The following is a 22,617-nucleotide window of genomic DNA, read 5'->3' on the forward strand; positions in this document are numbered from 1 at the left end:
CAGCCTGTGTGGGAACTGGGCAGGCTCCTGCCTAAGAAATATGCTGGGCTGCTAGCTGGGAGTCATTACACAGGTAAGTCTCCCAGCCAGAGCCTGCCTCTGGCACCTCATCTCCTCCCTTCTGCCCTAGTTCCCCCCACTTCTATCCCCGTCCCACATAAGCCAAACCCTTGGTCTCCCCCCCCAATCCCCTGCATCCCAATCCCTTGCCCCAGATCACAATCTCCCCCTACCCTAGGTCACAACCCAAACCCCTGCACCCCAATCCTGTGCCCTAGGTCACAACTTCCTCCTTAACCCAAACTCCCTCCCAGACCTCACAGGTTTTACTGCACTAAAATCCCTTACTCCAGGGGTGGGCAAGACAGCCTCCATGGGCCAGATCCAGCCCACAGCTGCCCTGCCACTCTGTTGCCCCCCAGGCCAGTCAAGACCTGGGGGTGGGGGAGATGGCAGTTCTCTCTAGGCACTTGGGGATGAGGGCAAAGACTTAATGCACTCCCCCTGTCCGCTGGCAATCCAGGACTGTGGGCAGGGGAATATGGGAAGCCTCTGGTGCTGCCCCTTCCACCCAAGGTCACGCCCTTTCTGAGGTGGCCTGCAACCACTTCAGAAATTTGAGAACTAGCCCCCCCTTCAAAAATTATTGCCCACCTCTGGGCTAAAGCTATGTACCTCTAACAGCCTTAGCTGAGAGCCAGTTGGCCGTTAGCTCATGTGGTAGAGCAGACTTCATTCTCCCTTGTCGGTAGTCTTCGTGCTTCTGAGTTACACTTACATGGATGCAAAACGTTTATGAAAAAAAGTTTAAAATTAGGTTTTGTAACAAACATTTTGTTTCTTTCAGTCAAGATACAGATCTACCTGGAGCACCAGAGAATTTGACATTTAGGGAACGTCAACGACTTTTTTCCCAGGGCCAGGATGTATCCAATAAAGTAAAGGCTTCTAGGAAATTAATGGAACTGGAAAATGAGTTGAACACAAAATAAGATAAAAGCACCTTATAAAATATTACTGAAAGATCTCTGAAATAAGGGAATGGGACGGGGCTGTTCAAGACAAGAGTGTATTGTCTGTGAAGAGTGAGTTTGATTCCTCTGTATCTGACTGTTAATTGAGTAGAGATTTGCAATAGCAAGAATACTGATTACCAAGAGCTTGTGGTTTATACAATTAAAGCACTGTATAATTTTAATTCTATGAATCACGTGAAGGTCACTTTTTTCTTTTTGTTTTGGGTGTTAACTTTTTCTGCAATAGACCAAGTAGCACTTGTCAAAGATAAGTTCTGTTTCCTGGTCTTTTACAGACATACTTTGTGTTTAGCTGCTGAGCAGAAAGAGTGACAATAGCTTGGACTGCTGAAATTAATCTGCACTAGCTGTTGATATCTGTAGGTTGTTTGATGCAGAAGCCAATTTCTGAGCTGTTTTACGAAGGTCTACGTTTATATATACACAAGTTTGACATATTGTATTCTGTTCATACAGACAATTAGCATATCAGCACAAATCTCTTATTACCTAGCATTACAGTATAACCAGTTTGAGTTGAAATAGTTTTAATCCTATTGGCATTTTTGTTTCGGTCTGAAATGGATGCATAACAAGCTGTTGAATCCATAACCATGGAAAAGCATATACATGTGTACATCCCTCTTGTAAATGAAGTGTCTTGTTTACAAATCTCTTCAAAGAAAACAAAACTGTGGATATAAAAAAATCTTACCTTTTTTTTTTTTTTTTTTTTTTTTTTGGTTTGGTTTGGTTTAACACTGTACTGAAATACCAGACTATAACAAGCAATATTTAACAGGCTACCTTAGTGGCCCTATCATAACTAGGACCAAAATGTTAAATGTTCACGGTGGAAGTGATGATTCCAGTTCCAAAAGCTAGCAAAACCAAGGCATGCATTTCCCAAACAGGGTAGGATAGTGTTCATCATGATTGATGGGAGTTTTATAGCAGTTGAGCTACCTGCTATTTTTGGAGGGGGGAAAAAAAGGGGCATTGCATAGCGTAAGACTGATACTTGTTTGAAATATCAAATACAATATTGATGGCTGCGAATATGAATTTGAAAGTGAAATGGCTTGGCTTATTATCCTGACAGCATACCTCCATTATTGAAACTAGTGGTAGTCATGCTTTAGTCTATCTGGTTTTACTTGCATCCTTTTTATATTGTGTTTATACTGTAAAGAATCAGCTCAGCAGTTCAAGCTATTTTTACACCTTGTAATAGCCTTATTTAATTTTAAATTGTTGAATTTTTGTCCCTTCCACTGTTGTTTCTTCAGCTATGCATATATGGCTGATGTTGGGGATAAGGACCTCATCAGAGTTTGTTTCTCTTTGTGTGATGTTGAGACAAAATATATTATTGTGATTCCAGACAAATTTTCTATTTGCAAAGCCCTAAACTGGGCTTTAGATGATTTTTCTGTATCATATTGTTCTCTTATAAATATATATTTAGGGAATTATGCACACTTCCAAATACAGAGGGGTAGACTTTCACTGCCTTAGAAAAGATATCACTTTTAATAAGAGTTGTATGATAAATAAATGCAAGTTAATGAAAATTGGAGTGTAAATATTTGTTTTTTTTACATACTTCAGGTTTCTTATTTGAAAGTGTGCTTTTACCGTTTCACCTGTTAAATATGAAGTAGGAGATTAAACTGATTCAAAGTGTTAATGAAGGATTTGCATGCTTGCTATGTCTGTCAGTCAGGAAAAGCAAGCCTCTCCCAATTTATCTAGAAAACACTAGCAGCCTTACAGTGACAAAATACTGTTTTCCTAAGAAAAAAAATTATGCTGTGGCTGTAATACTGTCGCTGCTAGAATCTGAAAAGGCTTAGCAAAAATATAAATATAACCTTCAGTTGAGTGGATTTGGCCGCTATTGGGCATTCAGGTCAAGTGTGAATATGTGTAAAAGTGCTTTTCATATTTGTCTGTGCATTATTATGGAAAAACATCAAAACTGCTGTAGTTTCCCATTTCTACTGTATTTCACTTGCAACCTATTTTTAATAAACTTTGTATTGTATTTAACGTGTTTTATAGAACTTTTTGTAATTGTTTTTATTAATGATATATTAACACTTTCATACCGTAAATACTCTTTATTATAGTTACCCTGTTTGCATCCAAAGAATAGATACCTGCCTTGCTTATAATAAAGTGTATACAAAATCTGTGTAATCCACATTAGAATAAATATTGCTTAAATGATAATTTCAAACAGTAAGTTTAAACTGGTAAACCTCCAGTGAGGTTGAGTTGAGTGAAATCTCAGGGTCTGTTCTTGGCCTAATGCTATTCACTATTTCAATAAATTACCTGGACCAAAAATAAAAATTACTGGAAAAATTGGAGGTTGACAAAAATGGGGGAAGGGAGTAGTAAGCAATGTGCACAGCTCAGTTATACAGGTTGACCTAGATTAGTTGGTAAGGTAAATGACTGACTTTCAAATGGAAAGTCAACATCTACGGACAAAGAATGTAGATTGCAGTTAAGATGGGAGGTGCTATCATTTGATGTAATGACACTGATAAGGACTTGGTCATGACTGATAATCACTCGAACATCACTTTGCAGTGTGTGGGGCATGAACACAATTATTCAAGCAGAGGAACACGTCTTTTGAAGCAGCCCATTATTTTGAAATAATGGGCAGCTTATTCCGACATCCCAGTAGCCCTCATTCCACGAGGGTTAAGGGGAATTTTAGAATAGTGACTTATTTTGAAATTTGGAGCTGTGTAGACAGTGCCAAAATATGAAATAAACTATTTCGAAATAGACTCAAAATAAGCTACACAAATTGGGCACCCACAGTCACAGACCATAATGGTGATGCTGTAAATCTGTTCCCTATTTCACTTGATTTAACTCAGCTTTCCCAAAGGAATCCCATTCTATACTTGTTTTCAATGGGGCTTACTCCAAAATTACATGCACTCTAAGCACAGTCAGTTTTAGCATTTTTGATAACTTGGAATCAAAATCTCACTGGGAGAAAGGAAAATGAGCTAGCTGTAGAAGTTTTAAGGACACCATACATTTAATGTTCTGAGAACTTGTCTGTTACAGTTAATAACATTTGAAAAATTAAAAAAAGTTTAAGGACAGCATAAAGAGACTACTGCAATTGCAAATATGAAACATTTATGTAATATTTAAAATTTAATTTAAAGTGCTATTTTGTTTGTGTGTACCATTTAGTTTAAATTGTGTGTACAATTTAATTCCTAATGTGCTGCTGCTGCATCTGCAGCTTGACACAGGTAATAAGTATTACAAATTACTAGCAGACTTATCCAGAGTTGCCTGGGTCCTTCAGGGGGTGGCAGGATTCAGGGCAGGGCCTTGGGGATGTGTGTGACGGAGTGCAGGAGGCTGCAGAGGGGGGAAGGTGCGGGAGTGAGGGTTGGAGGATGAGGAAGGACTCAGGGTGGGGGAATCTCATCCAGCATGGGCCTTTTCTCACCCCATCCCTGGCTGGCCACGAGGAGTGTTTTCTCTCCCCCTGGCCTCTCCTGTCTGCCAGAGGCCTTCCCTTCTGGCATTGTGGCGAAGAGCCAGAATAGGGATTAGGGCTGAGGGACTACTTGGTGTGCCTACAGGCAAGATGGCGGAGCCACAGCTCTGCTGGTCACACCCTTGGTGGTAGAGTTGCCCCCGTGGACACTCTGCAAGATAGTTCTCCCCTGCAGGCTTGCTCCCTCCTATGGAACTTGTATCACATCTCTCCAAACAGCAGCCCCTTCCCTTCGTGTGTTATGGAAAATAGTCCTTTTCCCAGGGCTTTTGGTTGTCCTCGTACAACCAAACCCTGATCTTACTTTAAGTTAGAGGAAGATGCATACCAAATTTGTTGGCAATAGCTGTTACTATTTAGGAGGAGTTCTTGAACAAACTGACTGACAGACACGCAGACACACTCTAAAATATACAGATTTCCTAAATTAATAAAAATCAAGTTATCTACAAAAAAAATACACACAGCATATCCCCTTAGTTGTTGTAAAAATGCTATACTGAGCTCTAAATTAACATGTTTTAATGACAAGATTTGCACCACTATTTGAAGAAATGTGAAGTAGTAGCAGTGGGAAACTTGGTTTAAGTCATTTTTTTGTGATTTAAATTGATTTAAAATCAATATACCCTGATCATAGTTATGAAAAAAATCTTACTGTGGCTACATCTCAGACAATGTTACAAGACTGGTTTTATAGGACCAGAAGAAGAAAGCATTTAACCCTTATCCACTAGAATTCAAGTGATCAACAAAAATAGCTTAGCAAAAAATCAGGATCGAGCCATCTAAGGCACAGGGAGTACTAATCTGTCATGAACATCTTAATTAGCATTTGTACAGCTTTTTTTTTTTGAGAGCCTGAAATATAGCACTAAATACTAGTACTGCGGGCTGACCAGGATCCAGATCAGAATTCAACATTTTCTAGGTGGCTCTTGCCTCGATTTTAAAAAAAAAGGGGGGGGGTGCCTTGAAACTCACAATAACAATAGAGTATAACTGTGTTCACCTAAGTCTGATACTGCTTTACAAGGATACTTTTTTAATATGAATTCAAGCTACAAATTTAAGTGATTTTGTGTTAAAAAACAGTAAGAAACAAATAAGGCAAAGTTTCATGTCAATAGTTTCTCATAGCAAGCAGGTAAACAGCTACTGAAGAGTGCTCTACCATCAGGTGTGATAGAAAATGTGCTGGTAAATGCATTTAGAAATCCCCCAAATCTGCATTTTGTATTTTAAATGTTAATGACTCTCCAACTGAGCACTATGCTCAGTGAATGTGATTGCATGGAGAAGTCCGCTATCAGTGAGTAACCCAATTTTCTTTCAGCTTAGAGAAAACACTCTACACCATCTGCTATACAGAGTTGCACTGGCAAGTGAGAGATCTCTGGGTCATTTAGAGGCTAAAAGGTACTGTCAAAACTCGTGAAGGATTTGTTCAGGCATTTATTAGCAGTTCTGTTCAACCTCTGAGTTGAAAATAAAAAATGTCTATTTGAAACTGTCAGAGTCAGTTAAACAAAATGAAACACGAATCCATGTCCCTGAAGTTTATTTATTCAACATCGTTTTACTAGGAAGCAGTAATGAGATCAAATGATCAGATGGTTTGTAAAGCTTCAATGATGAAGTGTGTACAAAACTGTAGTCTCTGATTACAATCAAGTGCACTCGGCCAATTTTCTATCCAAAGAATCCAATGACATCCAGTGGTGACAGTCTCATATACTTGGCACTGCAAGGGCACAGACATGGTCCCCTTTTAGCAAACTCAGTGGGCATTTCCATCTTTTTAGTTTCTAGTTACTGCATTCAAGAAGGCCATAATATACATGCCTTACATTATAATGCTGGGCCTGGAAGCTGATTAGTGCTCACTGTTATGGTTTATTTTTTATTTTAAAATATTTTTACCCCGACTCTCTATTTAAAATATTTGAGGCGGCTTTTAAAACACTTTTTTAAAATAAAGTAAAATAGTAGTATAGAATAAAAGACTCCAAGATTGGGGCATAAAACCTACTAAGACACACAGAGAGGAGGGGAGACAGACACATACACAAAATCAAGCAATAATGTGAAGCATTAGTAGTTTATGGGCTTGATCCTGAGTACTTTTGCTATTGTAGTGTTTTATGTTGCCTCCCATCAAGTGAAGGATCTGAATGCTCTCCATATAAATTGATAGGAAGAGCAAAGTTCCTAATGGAATTGAAGTGTCTGGCATGTCCGCCTTTTAGAGGTCAAACTCTGAGTGAGGTAAGGTTTGGTTTTGTTATAGGGGACAAGAGTTGGAAGGGGCTTGGGAATGAAAGGGAATTTTCTAGTGTAGACAAGTCCTAAATTCTCTGGAATAGTATTTCCCAAATGGTGCTCTGTGGAACCCTGGGGTTCCACGAAAAAATTCTGCTCCCTCGCCCCTTGCAGAACCTATAGGCAGCTCCCATTGGGGCATTGCCGGCAAGAACGGGCTTCTGGGGGCTTGTGGCTTTGGACGCTCCACCATCCACTGCGGCTGCCCCACCCCTGTGCATGGCATGGCCCCTCCTCACCCCGCAGAACTGCCCCTGTCCTGGTGCCTTGCAGCCTCCTCCCCTCGTGTGCAGGTGGCAGCTTTTACAGTGGCCACTGCTGTTGGGAGGGGGATGGGTGGCCAGAGCTGACGAGCTGCTCTCAGACCGTGGCATTTTAAAACTGCCGCCTGCGTGGAACCTGGCTCGGGCTCTGCTGCCTCCCTCTCGCCCCTCCCCCTCCCACACACACCTGGGGCGCGCTCAGGCTCTGCTGCCCCCAATGTACTGCTGTTCTCTCTCCCCTGTGCCCATCCCCAGCCTGCTGGGGAAGTGGCAGAGTTTGTTTTGGTGGGGAAGGTCGGGGATTTCTCCTTCCACCGCCCTGCCAGCGGGAAGCATGACCTGGTGCTGCATCTACGCTGGGTTCCCCACTGCATGGGAAAGGAGAACTGAGCTCACTCCCTCCCCCAGGAACAAGAGCGTGCTGCCTGGAGGCTTTTCCTGCTGCAGCAGGGTGCCAAGCTAGGTAAGCATCCCCCTCATGCTCAGACCTCGCACCCATATCCCCCTCTCTCCCCTCTCCTCCTGCCAAGAGCCTGCATTCCCAGCTTGCTCTGACACCCTGCCCCAAATCCCCTCTTGTACCCTCCCTTCTGGCCAGACACCCTGCCCCAAGACCCTTCTTGTACCCGGGGCGGCCCGAGGTGGGCTGCGGCAACTGGTGCCCCAGGCGGAACGCACAATCAGTGCCCCCACCTACACGACCGTCAATGGCGTGACGTCGCCATTGGGCGCCTCGTAGAAGGTGGCACCCTACGCAACAGCAGAGTCATAAGAAGGGCTGTACTGGGTCATACCAAAGGTCCATCTAGCCCAGTAGCCTGTCTGCCAACAGTGGCCAGCACCAGGTGCCCCAGAGAGGGTGGACAGAAAACAATGATCAGCAAATTGTCGCCTGCCATCCTTCTCCAGCCTCTGACAAACAGAGGCCAGGGACACCACTTCTATCCCCTGGCTAATAGCCTCTTATGGACCTAACTTCCAGGAAGTTATCTAGCTTCTCTTTAAACTCTGTTATAGTCCTAGCCTTCACAGCCTCCTCTGGCAAGGAGTTCCACAGGTTGACTATACGCTGTGTGAAGAAGAACTTTCTTTTATTAGTTTTAAACCTGCTACCCATTAATTTCATTTGGTGTCCTCTAGTTCTTCTTCGAGTAGTGTCCCCGTGGGTGCTCCACTCTAGGTGAAGGGTCGCCCTGAGCCGCAGATCGGAGCTTTTCAAAGCAGTTTTCCTCCTGTTGAGCCACGCATGCCCAGAGGGCGTCTCGAGCCCTTCCCGCCCTCTGCAGCGCGCGGCTCAACCCCCTCCCTTTCAGTTCCTCTTTAACCGCCCTCGTCAGCGGACGGAGCAAGCAGGAGCTCCCTCACAGTCTCTCAGACTGTATTTTCTATTAGTTAGGTTACATAGTTTTTCCCGTTACTCCAAGTTAGTTTCCCTTATTTTCTCTTTGAAATAATAACAAAATATTTTTTTATAAGAAGAACGAAACTGACAACAAAATCCCCCCTCGGGGACTAAAACTCCCTTCAGACCGGAGCCCCGGGTGAACCGGAGCTCCCTCTCTCCTGGCTCCTCAGCCAGAGAAAAACACATAAACCATATGAAAGAAAAAGAAACGAAATACCAACACTTTAAAGAAACAAGCAGCAAGATATGTCTGCCTCCTCAGGCTTTAAAAAATGCGACCAGTGCCGCGAGCCTATGCCGGCTTCTGACGGCCATACGAAATGTATCCGCTGCTTGGGGGAAGCTCACTCACCCCGCAGCTGCACACACTGTGCTTCCCTCACGGCGAGAGCTAGAAAAGATAGAGAGCTCCGCCTGAGGATGATTTTATTTGACAAGAATCTGCAGCCTTCAGAGCAGGGGGAACTGCAGCATGAAACTCCCCTGCCAACGAAACCTACAAGGCAGAGAGCCTCACCATCTCGCTCTCTCCCGCCTTCTTCCTCCCCCAAAACCCAGGGAGAGGGGCAAAGAAACCTGAGGACCCCTGCTAATAAAGCAGAGGGAAAATCCTCCCGGTCTACATCAACGCCGGTGCGCGCTGCTTCTGAGCCCTCCCGGGAACGCACTGAGAAACCCGGGCGAAAAGAAAAGCCGGCGCAGCTTCAAACCGCGGCGCCGCTGCAAGCCCCGGCACCGCGAAAAACCCCGGTGCCGCTTAAAGGAACGGCACCGCTAAAACAACCCGCACCGCAACAAAGCAAGTCTAATACACAGCCGGCCACAAACCAGAGCTCGGCACCGGCACCGGCAACAGACAATGAGAGGCTTCTTCGAGAGTCTGCTGCAGAGCTCTCTAAGACTCCGTCTGACTCTCACAGCAGGCAGCAGCAGCCCTGCCCCCCTCCCATTGACTGCTCACCAGGGACATCCTTTGCAAGGCATTCCCCTGCCAGATCTGTGTCCCCAGTGTCCTTTCATGGCGCTCCCTTTCTAGAGGATGACCGCCATACGACATATTCTTCGCGACAGACGTCGCCAAGGGGGTCTCGTTCCTATTATCAGAGGGCTGGACCGCAACAAAACCCATGGCACCCCTACTGGTCTTACCCGCCCCCACCTTATCCACCCCAATGGGGGCCCTGGGACCAATGGGACCCGTACAGACGCCGGTCCTCAGTCCACTCCACACCATCTCGGAGAGGTCTGCCTCATCCACAGCCCCTACCCCCTGCATCACACACAGAGCAGGAAGAGGAGGAGGACCGCTTTTCGGATAATGAATCCGACATTCAATCTATAAACGTCACTCACCCAGATGACCTGAGTGCCCAACAGGACGATGCAGTGATACCATCAGATACCGTAGCGATGGATGACCTCAAACAGTTCCAGGAGCTATTTAAGCGAGTAGCAACAAGTCAGCATGTCTCCCTACAAGAAGTACAAAAGAAACAACATCACTTATTAAAGAACCTGCATCCTACGCTGCATAGTAAAATTGCCCTGCCGATTGATGAGGCAATCATGGAAACATCTGAAGATCTGTGGAAGACACCAGCATCCATCCAACCGACTAACAAAAAGATTGATAGGAAATATTTTGTTCCACCGAAAGACAATGACTTCCTCTTTACGCATCCACAAGCAAACTCCTTAGTGGTTGAATCTGCACAGCAAAGAGCGAAGATACCGCAATACAAGAATGGCAGTACCGACAAAGAACATAGAAAGCTAGACTTCTTTGGAAAGAAAATATATTCCTCTTCTACGCTTCAACTAAGAATATCAAATTATTCTGCCCTCTTAGCGAATCACGACTTTGATAATTATTCGAAGCTCGGAGAACTGATACCACATCTCCCTGAGTCCAAAAGAGCCATCTTGAAAGCAATAGTCCACGAAGGCCACACCATCGCTCGCACTGCCCTCCAGACGGCAATGGATGTTGCTGACACAGCAGCTAGAACTACAGCCACTGCGATAGTCATGCGCAGAACTTCCTGGCTACAATCATCTGGAGTTCCCCGAGAACTTCAGCCAAAAGTAGAAGACTTGCCATTTGATAAACAAAAATGATTTGCAGCTTCTACAGATGAAATGCTACATAATAGTAAGAACTCGAAAACCACACTTCGCACACTAGGCATGTATACACCGCCCTTCAAACGCAGGCGATACACCCCATATAATATGTACAATCGTTATAGATATGGGCAATACAACCGGCCACAGAGACCCTATGAGGACACTAGGCCAAGGCAACGACCTCAGAGAAGACGACCTAATCAAGGTCGCCCACCAACTACCCAGTCCTCCAAACAGCAAATTTGAAGTCGTGGTCGAGGGTCTGTACTACCTCCCTCACGATCTAGCATTAACACAACATGGCTGCCTATTTATCCACCGTTTGCGGCCGTTCCTCCCACAATGGGAATCCATAACATCGGACCGCTGGGTTCTAGAAATAATTCGAGTAGGATACACTATCCCATTTACCACTACCCCACCTACCCTTCCCCCTACCCCGTCCCTTTTCAGGGACCCCTCTCACGACACTCTACTAAGAAAGGAGGCGGTCGATCTCTTGTTTATCGGAGCCATAGAAAAAGTACCAGTAGAGTTCCACGGGAAAGGGTTTTACTCGAACTACTTCTTGATCGAGAAAAAAACGGGAGGCTGGAGGCCAATATTAGACCTCCGCAAACTGAACAGGTTTCTCAAGAAACAACGCTTCAAAATGGTCACACTTACAACAATCATTCCTGCGCTAGATCAAGGGGACTGGTTCGCAGCCCTCGACCTACAAGATGCGTATTTCCATATAACTATCCATCCCGCCCACAGACGCTATCTACGCTTTACTCTCGGCCAGGATCATTTCCAATACAATGTCCTCCCCTTCGGCCTCTCGTCAGCTCCGAGGGTATTTTCAAAGGTACTAGCAGTCGTCGCTGCATACCTCAGACGCCAGAATGTCGTCATATTCCCCTACCTAGACGACTGCCTTTTGAAGGGCTCAACACAGGACGAAACTGCCTCCATGATAAGTACGACCACATCACTCCTCAATCGTCTAGGCCTTCTACTCAACGAAAGCAAATCAACACTGCACCCAGTTCAAAATATAGAGTTCATTGGGGCGCGCCTGGACTCAATTACAGCCCAAGCATACCTACCTCGGCAACGTTTCATAACGATACAAGGAATTATAAGTGTAATGCTTACAACTCCTACCACTACAGCTCTTACTTGCCTCCAACTAATGGGCCACATGGCTTCCACCACCTACGTTGTCCACCATGCTCGTCTGTATTTCCGATGCTTCCAACTCTGGATAGCAAGTGTATACATACCGTCACGACACTCCCTCAACAAGACGGTGACTATTCCACCAAACGTCCTTGCTTCCTTACGGTGGTGGACGATACCGAACAACCTCCTCACAGGTGTTCCATTCCAACAGAGCGAACCCACTGTACAGATTACAACAGATGCTTCCCTCCTTGGCTGGGGAGCACATATGAACGACCAAGCCGTTCAGGGAAGGTGGTCCCCATCCGAGGCACGACTACACATCAATCTCCTCGAACTGCGAGCAGTAAGGAATGCCTGTGCACACTTCGCCCCCGACATTGCCAATCAGACGGTCCGCATTCTAACGCACAACATCTGCACAATGTTCTATATAAACAAGCAAGGCGGAGCCCGCTCCCGCTCCCTCTGTGCAGAGGCTATCCGCCTGTGGAACTCATGCATCCGCAAACAGATCACCCTGGTAGCATCCTACCTGCCCGGGGTGAACAACACCAGAGCAGATTCACTCAGCCGCAACTTCACCTCAGATCACGAGTGGGAGTTACATACGGAGGTCGCAAACTCAATCTTCAACCATTGGGGATGGCCATCCATAGACCTTTTTGCATCTACCCAGAATGGCAAATGCCCCCAATTCTGCTCACGCGCAGGTCTTGGCAAACATTCCCTAGGGGATGCCTTTCTAATCAAATGGACAGCCCCCCTTCACTATGCCTTCCCCCCCATACCGTTAATCCCGAAAACCTTACGCAAGATCTGCAGAGACGGAGCCCTAGTCATCCTGATAGCCCCGTCGTGGGCCCGCCAAACTTGGTACCCGTACCTGTACAGGCTAGCAGTTCACCCTCCTTACCCGCTACCTCACCGGGCAGACCTAATATCTCAGAACAATGGAGCGATACTGCATCCACAGCTCCACACCCTACACCTCCAGGCTTGGCTACTCTCTGGTTCTCGGAGATAGAAAATCACTGTTCCCAACAAGTGAAAGATATCCTCCTCCACAGTAGGAGACAGTCCACTCGAAAAACTTACCTACAGAAATGGACTCTATTTTCCCTCTGGTGCCAGCGAACCAGGATAGAGCCCCGTGATGCACCATTACATATGATTTTGGACTACATTCTAGACCTTAAAATATCAGGACTCTCAATTTCTTCTTTAAGAGTACATCTTTCTGCAATAACAGCGTTCCATACTTCCATTGATGGATTCTCCATATTTGCCCATCCTATCACTAAAAGATTCCTTAAAGGGCTCCACAACGTATACCCACCCCATAAGGCACCACCCCCCTTATGGGACCTAAATCTTGTTCTCCACCAACTTACTGGACCTCCTTTCGAGCCTCTGGCTACAGTACCACTCCCATTTCTCTTTATGAAAGTCTGTTTCTTATTGGCTATCACGTCTGTTAGACGGGTGAGTGAAATTGGGGCATTAATGGCAGTACCCCCCTACACAGTTTTTACGAAGGATAGGGTCATACTTAGACCTCATCCAACATTTCTGCCAAAGGTCTGTACAGAATTCCATGTAAATGAACCAATCGTACTACCTACCTTTTTTCCGAAACCGCATGCATCACAGAAGGACGCCACTCTGGACATTCGGAGGGCTCTCGCCTTCTTCCTGGAAAGAACAAAACCATTTCGTAAATCCGAAAGACTTTTTATATCAATCGCTGAGCGTTCTAAGGGAACACCCCTCTCATCACAACGAATCTCAAAATGGATCTCCACATGCATAGTCAAGTGTCATACTTTGGGCAATAAACCACTACCGTGCCCCCCAAGAGCGCATTCCACTCGAGCCACGGCCGCTTCTACAGCCTTTTTGAATAATGTCCCCTTAAGGGATATTTACCGAGCAGCAACGTGGTCTTCAGATCACACGTTTGCCAGACATTATGCAATCCTACCGCAACTTACACAGGACTCAGCAGTAGCAACAGCGGTGCTCTCTACCACCGCTAAACATTGACTCCGGCTCCCTCCAGCCATATATTGAACACTGCTTTGTAGTCACCTAGAGTGGAGCACCCACGGGGACACTACTCGAAGAAGAAAAGGGAGTTACTCACCTCGTGCAGTAACGAGTGTTCTTCGAGATGTGTGTCCCCGTGGGTGCTCCACGACCCACCCTTCCTCCCCTCTGCACGGAGTCTAAACTACTCGGGCGGAGACGAGGAACTGAAAGGGAGGGGGTTGAGCCGCGCGCTGCAGAGGGCGGGAAGGGCTCGAGACGCCCTCTGGGCATGCGTGGCTCAACAGGGGGAAAACTGCTTTGAAAAGCTCCGATCTGCGGCTCAGGGCGACCCTTCACCTAGAGTGGAGCACCCACGGGGACACACATCTCGAAGAACACTCGTTACTGCACGAGGTGAGTAACTCCCTTTTCTTCTATTATGGGAACTAATAAATAACTTTTCTTTATCTGTCCTCTCCACACCACTCATGATTGTATATACACCTTTATCATATCCCCCCTCAGTTTTCTAAACTGAAAAGTTCCAGTTGCTTTAACCTCTCCTCATATGGGACCCGTTCCAAACCCCTAATCATTTTAGTTGCCCTTTTCTGAACCCTTTCCAAGGCCAAAATATCTTTTTTGAGGTGAGGAGACCACATCTGTACACAGTATTCAAGATGTGGGAGTACCATAGTTTTATACAGGGGCAGTAAGATATTCTGTTTCTTATTTTCTATCCCTTTCTTAATAATTCCTAGCATCCTATTTGCCTTTTTTACCTCCGCTGCACACTGTGTGAAGTTTTCAGAGAACTATCCACAATAACTTCAAGATCTTTCCTGATTTGTCATAGCCAAATTAGCCCCATCATACTGTACGTATAGTTAGGGTTATTTTTCCCGATGTGCATTACTTTACACTTATCCACATTAAATTTCATTTGCCACTTTGTTGCCCAGTCACTCAGTTTGGTGAGATCTTCTTGGAGTCCCTCAGTCTGCTTCTGTCTTGACTATCCTAAACAGTTTGGTATCATCCGCAAACTTTACCACCTCACTGCTTACTCCTTTCTCCAGATCATTTATGAATATGTTGAAAAGGATTGGTTCCCAGGACTGACCCTTGGGGGACACCACTAGTTACCCCTCTCCATTCTGAAAATTTACCATTTATTCCTACCCTGTGTTTCCTGTCTTTTAACCAGTTCTCAATCCAATGAAGACCTTCCCTCTTATCCCAATGTAATTTACACAAGAGCCTTTGGTGAGGGACCTTGTCAAAGGCTTTCTGAAAATCTAAGTATACTATATATACACTGGATCCCCCTTGTCTGCATGTTTAACCCCTTCAAAGAACTCTAATAGATTAGTAAGACATGATTTCCCTTTACAGAAACCATGCTGACTTTTGTCCAACAAATTATGTTGTTCTACCTGCCTCTCAATTTTATTCTTTACTATTGTTTCGACTAATTTGCCCGGTACTGAAGTTAGACTTACCGGTCTATAATTGCCAGGATTGCCTCTAGAGCCCTTTTTAAATATTGGGGTCACGTTGGCTACCTTCCAGTCATTAGGTATGGAAGCCGATTTAAAGGATAAGTTACAAACCACAGATAATAGTTCGGCAATTTCCCACTTGAGTTCTTCGTTCCCGGAGATTTGTTAACATTAACATTAGTTTTTCTATTGGTTCCAAAACCACCTCTAATGACACTTCCTCAGATTCATCACCCACAAAGGACGGCTCAGATTTGGGAATCTCCCTAACATCCTCAGGCATGAAGACTTGAAGCAAAGAAATCATTTAGTTTATCTGCAATGGCTTTATCGTCCTTGATTGTTCCTTTTATATCATGATCGTCTAGGAGACCCACAGGTTTTTTAGCAGGCTTCCTGCTTCTAATGTACTTTAAAAACTTATTTCTTTTTGAGTTTTTGGCTAGCTGTTCCTCAATCTTTTTTTGCTTTTCTTATTACATTTTTACACTTGATTTGACAGTGTTTATGTTCCTTTCTATTTATCTCACTAGGATTGGACTTCCACTTCTTAAAAGATGCCTTTTTGTCTCTCAATGCTTCTTTTACATGGTGGTTAAGCCACGGTGACTCTTTTTTAGGTCTCTTGCTATGTTTTTTAATTTGGGGTATACATTTATGTTGGGTCTCTATTATGGTGTCTTTAAAAAGTTTCCATGCAGCTTGCAGGGATTTGGCTCTAGACACTGTGCCTTTTAAATTGTTTAACTAACCTCCTCATTTTTGTGTAATTCCCCTTTTTGAAATTAAATGCCAGAGTACTGGACTGCTGAGGTGTTCTTCTGACCACAGGAATGTTAAATGTTGTTATATTATGGTCACTATTCCCAAACGGTCCTGTAACTTATCTCCTGGACCTGATCCTGCACTCCACTCAGGACTAAATCGAGAATTGCCTCTCCCCTTGTGGGTTCCTGTACCAGCGGCTCCAAGAAGCAGTCATTTAAGCCATTGAGAAATTTTCTCTCTGCTTCTCTTCCTGAGGTGACATGTATCCAGTCAATATGGGGATAATTAAAATCCCCCATTATTATGGAGCTCTTTATTTTGGTAGCCTCTCTAATCTCCCTCAGCATTTCAATGTCAGTATCGCTGTCCTGGTAAGGCGGTCGGTTATATATCCCTACTGCTAATTTCTTGTTATTGGAGCATGGAATTACTATCCATAGCGATTCTATGGAACGTGTTGATTCATTTATTATTTTTATTTCATTTGATTCTACATTATCTTTCACATACAGTGCCACTTTGCCACCCACCCAGTCTGCTCTATCCTTTCGATATATTTTATATCCTGGTATGATTGTGTCCTACAGATTTTCCTCATTCCACCAGGTTTCAGTGATGCCTATTATGTCAATAGTGATAGAAATGTAACTGTGTTAGTCTGGTGTCCCTTAAAGTCGACAGAACATCCTTGATAGTATGAACTCACTGTTTAGAAAAATCGACCTTATGCGGCTATATTTGATCTAAACTCCTAGTGTAGAACAGGCCTTAGTTCTGTCTCCCAGGCCTCAAATACAGCTGCAGACTCCTGAGTCAACACTTCCTTCAAGACCATACATGGAAGCACAGTGATTCTGTCTCCCATGGCATCTGCCAAACTTGGGGTCTCCCAGAAGATGATCTATTTCCTATCCTAACCTTTCTGCTTTAAAGGGGAGGATATGGTAACAACTCCTGGGGAGACACTTTAATAATACAGTGGCCCTGTAGTCTATTACATGCTTACCTGTCCTTACCTCTAATCCTCAAGGCCTTATTCAAACTGCATCAGGAAAGAGGTTTGGTTATTCTTAGAGCCCCACTGTGGCAGAGACAAGTGTGGTACTTGAATCGCCTCTGTATCTCTGACTTCCTCTCACAGAAATCAGGAACCCTGATGCATCCCATCCCTCCTCCTTAATCCTGAGAGCATGGTTCTTAGATGGTTCGCAAGCATGGAGCTAACCTGTTTGCCCAAGGTCCAGTAAATTGGCCTATCAGGAAACCTACTACTCACAAAACTTACCTTCAAAAGTGGAAATGCTTCTACTCATGTTCACTTCATTGTTCCTAAGTCTGAGGTTCCATTCTCTATAATCCTGGAGTACCTGTTGGAATTAAAGACACACAGTCTGTCAGTGAGCTCAATCAGAGTACATTCAGATTTAATCACAGCCTTCCACTCAACCATCGAAGGCTGATCAGTCTGTCCACTCTAGTACAGCTAGATTCCTTATGGAATCTGAGTGTCCCATCTCTTTCCCCACCCCAGTAGGACCTAACTTTAGTTGTCAATACCCAAAGAAAACCTCCCTTTGAACTGATGGCTACCCATTCTCTCCTTCATCTCTCACTCTTGTCTTCATTCCTCAAAGCCATTACTTGAACTAGATGAATGGGAGAACTCTGTGTTCTTATGGCTGACCTGCTATATACCAGTCTTTATAAAGTCAAGATTACATACACCGCAACCTCATTCTCAATTCCTCCCAAACGTCTAGCTGGTATATCACATTAATCAAAAGATTAAAGTGCTATGGTTTTACCCAATAACTTGCGCCTCCAGCGAGGAGACCAACCTCCATACACTGGAGGTGGTCAGAAGTACCGTAACCTTCTACCTTCACAAGACTCAAACTTTCCAAGCCTCTTCCTAGACTATTTGTATCATTTGCAGAAAGGATGAAGGGATAACCTATTTCCAGTCAAAAGGCTGTTAAACTGGGTATTGGGTTGCATCTGAATTTGCTATGAATTCATGGGGATGCATCCCCCTTACAAGAGAACATTCCACTAGAGCATAGTCCACATCTATGCCTCAACCAATGGATTTTTCCCATAATAGAAATCTGTAGGACTGCAATTGTATCTGCTATTAATTCCTTTGCCAACTTTATGCCATCTCACTACTTCAAGGATTCTACCTTTGATGACCAAGTCCTCCAAACTGTCTTGGACTTGCCTCCTCAATACTCGACTCCTCACTGAGCTATTGCTTCAGAGTGTCCTATGGTGGAGCATCCATAGGCAGTTATACTCCGAGACAGAGATATTGTTTGCCTTACAGTAACTTGAGTTCTTTTAGATGTTTTGTCCCTATACGTAACCCAACTCCCACCCTCCCATCCCCTGGCTGTGGAGGCTCTGCTTCCATGGTCAAGAAGAACTGAGTGGGAGCAGGTCCATGCGTCCCTATATGTCCTCATTTGGAGGCCCCATGTACACAGCCTTGTATTCTCCACCTGAAAGTGCACAGGCATGTGTGATTCGTATGTTGGAGCACTCATAGGGGCAGAAAACATCTTGAAGAACTCAAGTTACTTTTAGGTAAGTAACTGCTCCTCCTCCATCCAAGAGCTGATCTCCTGTAGGCTTTTTGACATTTTGAAAGTGGCAGTGGTTATATTAATTGAAAATGAAATATATAATTATCAGCTTGCCACTGACCGCTAAGTTCACAACATAGCATGTACACTCTCTCTAATCATGCCATGGGGACTGACATGATTTTAGTTAACCAGATTTACACTTGCTGTGGGTGTGGCCAAGTTTCCTGTGGTCCCATGAAGTTTACTTTCAGCTCCTAGTCCTGGTTCACAGTCTTCTGTGCTGTTGTTTATCTCTAATTTACCCTTAAATGTTTTCTGAGAGCCCCAGTAAACTGGAAGTTTTGGTAATGCTGCTAAACAATATCGACCTCCCCTTGGTTCAGAAAATTCTCTGGTTCAGCACTGGTCAGTCCCGAGGGTGCCAGACTAGAAAGGTTCAACCTGTAATCTTATGTAGATACTAAATAGAATATAGATTCCCGTGGGACGAGGGCCTTTGGAGAGGTGGAATAATTAGCCATCACCACTCTGAATTTGGCCAGAGAGGAACAATTGGAGCACTGTAACCATCTAGTCCTGCTATATCACATAGGCAGTACTCTGTAATCCATTGTGGCAGTGTCCAGACTCAGGGTTTTTTTTCGGGAAAAGTAGCCTTTTCCCGAAAAAACTTCCCCTGCGTCCAGACTCAAGCTGCGTTCTTTCAAAATTATTTCGAAAGAACGCGGCTTTTCTTTCGATGGCGGTAAACCTCGTTTCACGAGGAAGAACGCCTTCTTTCGAAAGTTCTTCTTTCGAAAGAAGGCATTCTTCAATGTAAAGAGGCCGTCTTCGAAAGAGAGCATCCAGACTCGCTGGGTGCTCTCTTTCGAAAAAGCGGATTTCTCTTTCGAAAGATCCGCCTGCAGTCTAGACGCGATCTTTTGAAAGAGGCTCTTTCGAAAGATGCTTTCGAAAGAGCCTCTTTCGAAAGAAGCCTGCAGTCTAGACATAGCCTGTGAAAACTCTGAAGAAAGATCCAGTGACATGAGCATGGAAACTTTACTTGATTCCATATCTATGTAGAGATTGTCTCTTAATGCCACTAGAGCAGTCTGTGCTGTGCCCTAGTCGGAAACTCAACTATGAGGCATCCAGAATGTTGGCTGATATTACATGTTAGAGCCTGGTTGTTCCTACTTCCTCAGTTATTTTGCCCTGGAAGAGGAGACCAAAGACAGAATGGTGGTTGGAAAGATCTTTAGAATCAAAATTACTTCTTGCATGTTTAAGGAGATTGGTAATCGTGCTTCCCCTTAAGAAGCATTGACGTGGGTGGTCTGTGAAGGTAAGGCTGGAGGAGGCAAGCCCTTTGGCTGGGGCCCCGCCCTCCACCATGGACAGGTGGGGCAGTGTGCCACATACACCCTTCCCACCATGGCGAGGGGAGGAAAACAGGTGCACACAACCCAGCCTCCCCAGCCCAGAGCACGGGGAGGGGGTGCAGCTCCATCCTCAGAGCACCAAGGAGGGCAGAGGGTGTGTGGTTCCAGCCTCCTCGGCCAGGAGCACGGGGAGGGAAGGCACAGGGGGCAACAACATTCTGCCCCCAGAAGGCCTACTGCAGGCATTCTGGGAGTGAACTGTGGGCAGAGCCAGGCTGGCAGTTTGGGAAAGCTGTGCCTTCTTCCTCCTAGCATACCGGCTCTGCATGGTCATTGACTATTTCCATTATTCACTCCCTTTTACCAGGCAAAAGGGCTTGGATCCAGTTCACAGATTGTTGCTCTATTTTTCCGGACTGCTAGAGTTTTGGCATGTATGATACAGCTAAAGTTAGTCAGGGGTAGTAGGTTGATGGTAAAGCCTGGTCAACCAGAGCTTTTTTTCCCTTTCTCCTATTAAGTCCCATCTGTATTCTGTATTGGTGAATTGTGCTGACAGCTTTTTACTGTAGTTGATGCTTGGATCTGGTGTGTGGGCTATGCATTCTGGGCTGATTATTCCACTAAGCAAAGTAGCTCTGCTACAATTCTGCTGCACTGATTATGGAGGAGTAAAAGGCCCATTTTGTTTCCTTTCCTGCCATTGTATAATCCTGTAATGGTGGTTTGTGGTATTGGCAGAGGGATTCAGAAACTGCCACTGGCATTCTAAGTTTCTGATTGGGTGAGTCACTTGCTGTAATTCATCAGTGAATCTTGATGGTCAGTATGGGGAGACAGGATGGTTTAGAGTCAAGGTATCAATGACAGATTTATAGATTCCAAGGCCAAAAGAGGGACCATTGTGATCTAATCTGACCTGCATAACATAGGTTGTTTATAGAACTTCCCTGAAAGCATTTTTTTAAACAGGAATGTATCTTATAAATAAATAAGGACATCAGATGACTGTTTTGATACCTGGGGCCCTATTTGGGTGGCTTGTTCTCATACAGCAAGCTGAAAACCTAGGGAAATGAGCTGTCCTTAAGAGTGAGCCAACTTTGTTGCTCGCTGCCCTGGCTGGAAAGGCTGTGATCTCTGGCTGTCTATATGTGGAGGTAGACAGGATTCCCAGCTCAAGAAGACATACTTGCACTGTATGTATTAAGATAGAATGCTAAAAGTAGTAATGTAGCTGCTCTCAGTCCCAACTTGTCCAGACCCTGTGAGTACATGTAATAGGCTGAGCACTTCAAAGGGATTCTTGAAGGATGTAGGGGTTGGATGCCCCTACCACTTACTTGTACAGAGGCCAGTGGTGGTCGGGAAGGCTGTGTTTGTGTTGCCACAAACTGGTGGTTTCAGGGATCAGATCCACAGTAAGTACAGACAAGACTTCCTCATGTTAAGGATAGGTGATGAATGAGGCCTTGTAATCCTGAGTATCCTTAGGAATCTTCACAGTGGCATTAAATGATGTCTAAATGGCATAAGCAAGGACAGGTGCTTCAACTAAAATGAGAACATGGTTGATGCTGGTTTTATAGGCTAGTGTTACTCCCCCCTTTTTTTAAAAGTACCCCCTTTTAAAAAAAAAAATTACAAGTACCCATAGTACCTACAGTTTTCAAACACAATTTTTTTTCTACCATTGCAATACATTTGTTTAAACAACTTAATCGTAGCCGGGCACATGATGAAAGTTTTGGGTGTGTGGCGGGCCCCTCCCCCCTGGGTCCCCAACACCCTTGTGATACAGTCTATCCCTGGCCCTGGCCCTTTAAGCCCGGCCGAGTCCACAAAGCAGTTTATACCTGGCCCTTTAAGCAAGGCCGAGTCCACAAAGCAGTTTATCGTTGTAGCGGGGACGCACCCCCAGGTAGGGGGACCCGGGCCACCCTACTCCACCGGGTCCCAGCCCAGGGCCCTGTGAGCGACCAGGTACCGGGTCACTCCCTCGGCGGGGCCATCTAGCCGAAACGCGCCGAAGTTCTCGGGCTGGGAGAGGCGGCTCCCGCTCCTGCCCTGGGCAACTTCCTATCTGGATCCCCGGGCTTCCTTCCCCTGCACTTGCCCAGCTGGCTGCAATCTCCAGACCGGCATCCCCTCGGCAGGCAGTCTCCTGGTTGCACCAACTCGCCTCCGCCTTCCTTCCAGCCTCTCCTGGAGTCCCTGGCAACCGCTGAGGGAGAGCTCCCTTCTCCTTCGGCTGTCTCCCCAGACTGAGTCCTGGCCCAGGCTTTTATAGCCCTGCTGCAGCCTGGGCATGCTCGATAGGGCTGTGGGGGAGGGGCCTCTGCAGCCAGGTAACCCTGTCTGGGCCCTGTAGGTTCAGTGCGGGGCTGCCTCGCCCCGTCACAGGGTGTAATAATAAAGCGCTGTAAAACTTAAAACAAAAATTCAGTTTTCTCCAAATTTCAGTTGTTGATGTACCCCTCCACCCCCAGACTTCTCTCAAGTACCCCAAAGGGTACTCAT

General features: G+C 45.2%; 1 protein-coding gene across 13 annotated transcripts in view; it reads left to right on the plus strand.

The window, feature by feature from the left end:
- AFDN (afadin, adherens junction formation factor) overlaps window positions 1–3,063 on the plus strand; it is a 210,140-nt gene extending 207,077 nt beyond the window's left edge. For all 13 annotated transcript variants that reach the window (XM_075924660.1, XM_075924647.1, XM_075924659.1 and 10 more), the window contains one exon: window positions 848–3,063. In XM_075924660.1, the coding sequence (XP_075780775.1) occupies window positions 848–992 (145 nt within the window). In that variant the 3' untranslated portion in view covers window positions 993–3,063. The remainder of the gene's footprint in view (window positions 1–847) is intronic.
- The last annotated feature ends 19,554 nt before the right edge of the window (window positions 3,064–22,617 follow it).

The sequence above is a fragment of the Pelodiscus sinensis genome, chromosome 3 (genome assembly GCF_049634645.1).
Source record: "Pelodiscus sinensis isolate JC-2024 chromosome 3, ASM4963464v1, whole genome shotgun sequence".
Taxonomy (NCBI): Eukaryota; Metazoa; Chordata; order Testudines; family Trionychidae; genus Pelodiscus; species Pelodiscus sinensis.